At 62.8% G+C, this 344-nt stretch overlaps 1 protein-coding gene across 1 annotated transcript in view; it reads left to right on the top strand.

The window, feature by feature from the left end:
• The window catches only part of LOC104510250 (myogenic factor 5), a gene marked incomplete at its 3' end in the record, with an annotated part of 492 nt that extends 220 nt beyond the window's left edge, over positions 1 to 272 (top strand). Inside the window, exon 1 of the mRNA XM_010152434.1 lies at positions 1 to 272. This exon is cut by the window's left edge and continues 220 nt beyond it. Within this exon, the coding sequence (XP_010150736.1) occupies positions 1 to 272 (272 nt within the window).
• Between the last annotated feature and the right edge of the window lie 72 nt (positions 273 to 344).

The following is a 344-nucleotide window of genomic DNA, read 5'->3' as shown; positions in this document are numbered from 1 at the left end:
GGAAATCCACCACCATGGACCGGCGGAAGGCGGCCACCATGAGGGAGAGGAGGAGGCTGAAGAAAGTCAACCAGGCGTTTGAGACCCTGAAGAGGTGCACCACCGCCAACCCCAACCAAAGACTCCCCAAAGTGGAGATCCTGAGAAACGCCATCAGGTACATCGAGAGCCTCCAGGACCTCTTGCGGGAACAGGTCGAAAACTACTATCACCTGCGGGGACAGAGCTGCTCCGAGCCGACCAGCCCCACTTCCAGCTGCTCCGACGGGATGGTAAGAGAGGGGCTGCAGCGCTGGGGCTGTGGGGACCCCAGGAAGGCCCACGGGCAGGTCCCCCTCGGCCCA

The sequence above is a fragment of the Eurypyga helias genome, unplaced genomic scaffold (assembly GCF_000690775.1).
Source record: "Eurypyga helias isolate BGI_N326 unplaced genomic scaffold, ASM69077v1 scaffold32065, whole genome shotgun sequence".
NCBI classification, from domain to species: Eukaryota; Metazoa; Chordata; class Aves; order Eurypygiformes; family Eurypygidae; genus Eurypyga; species Eurypyga helias.
This window is presented reverse-complemented; position numbering and strand designations above follow the sequence as displayed.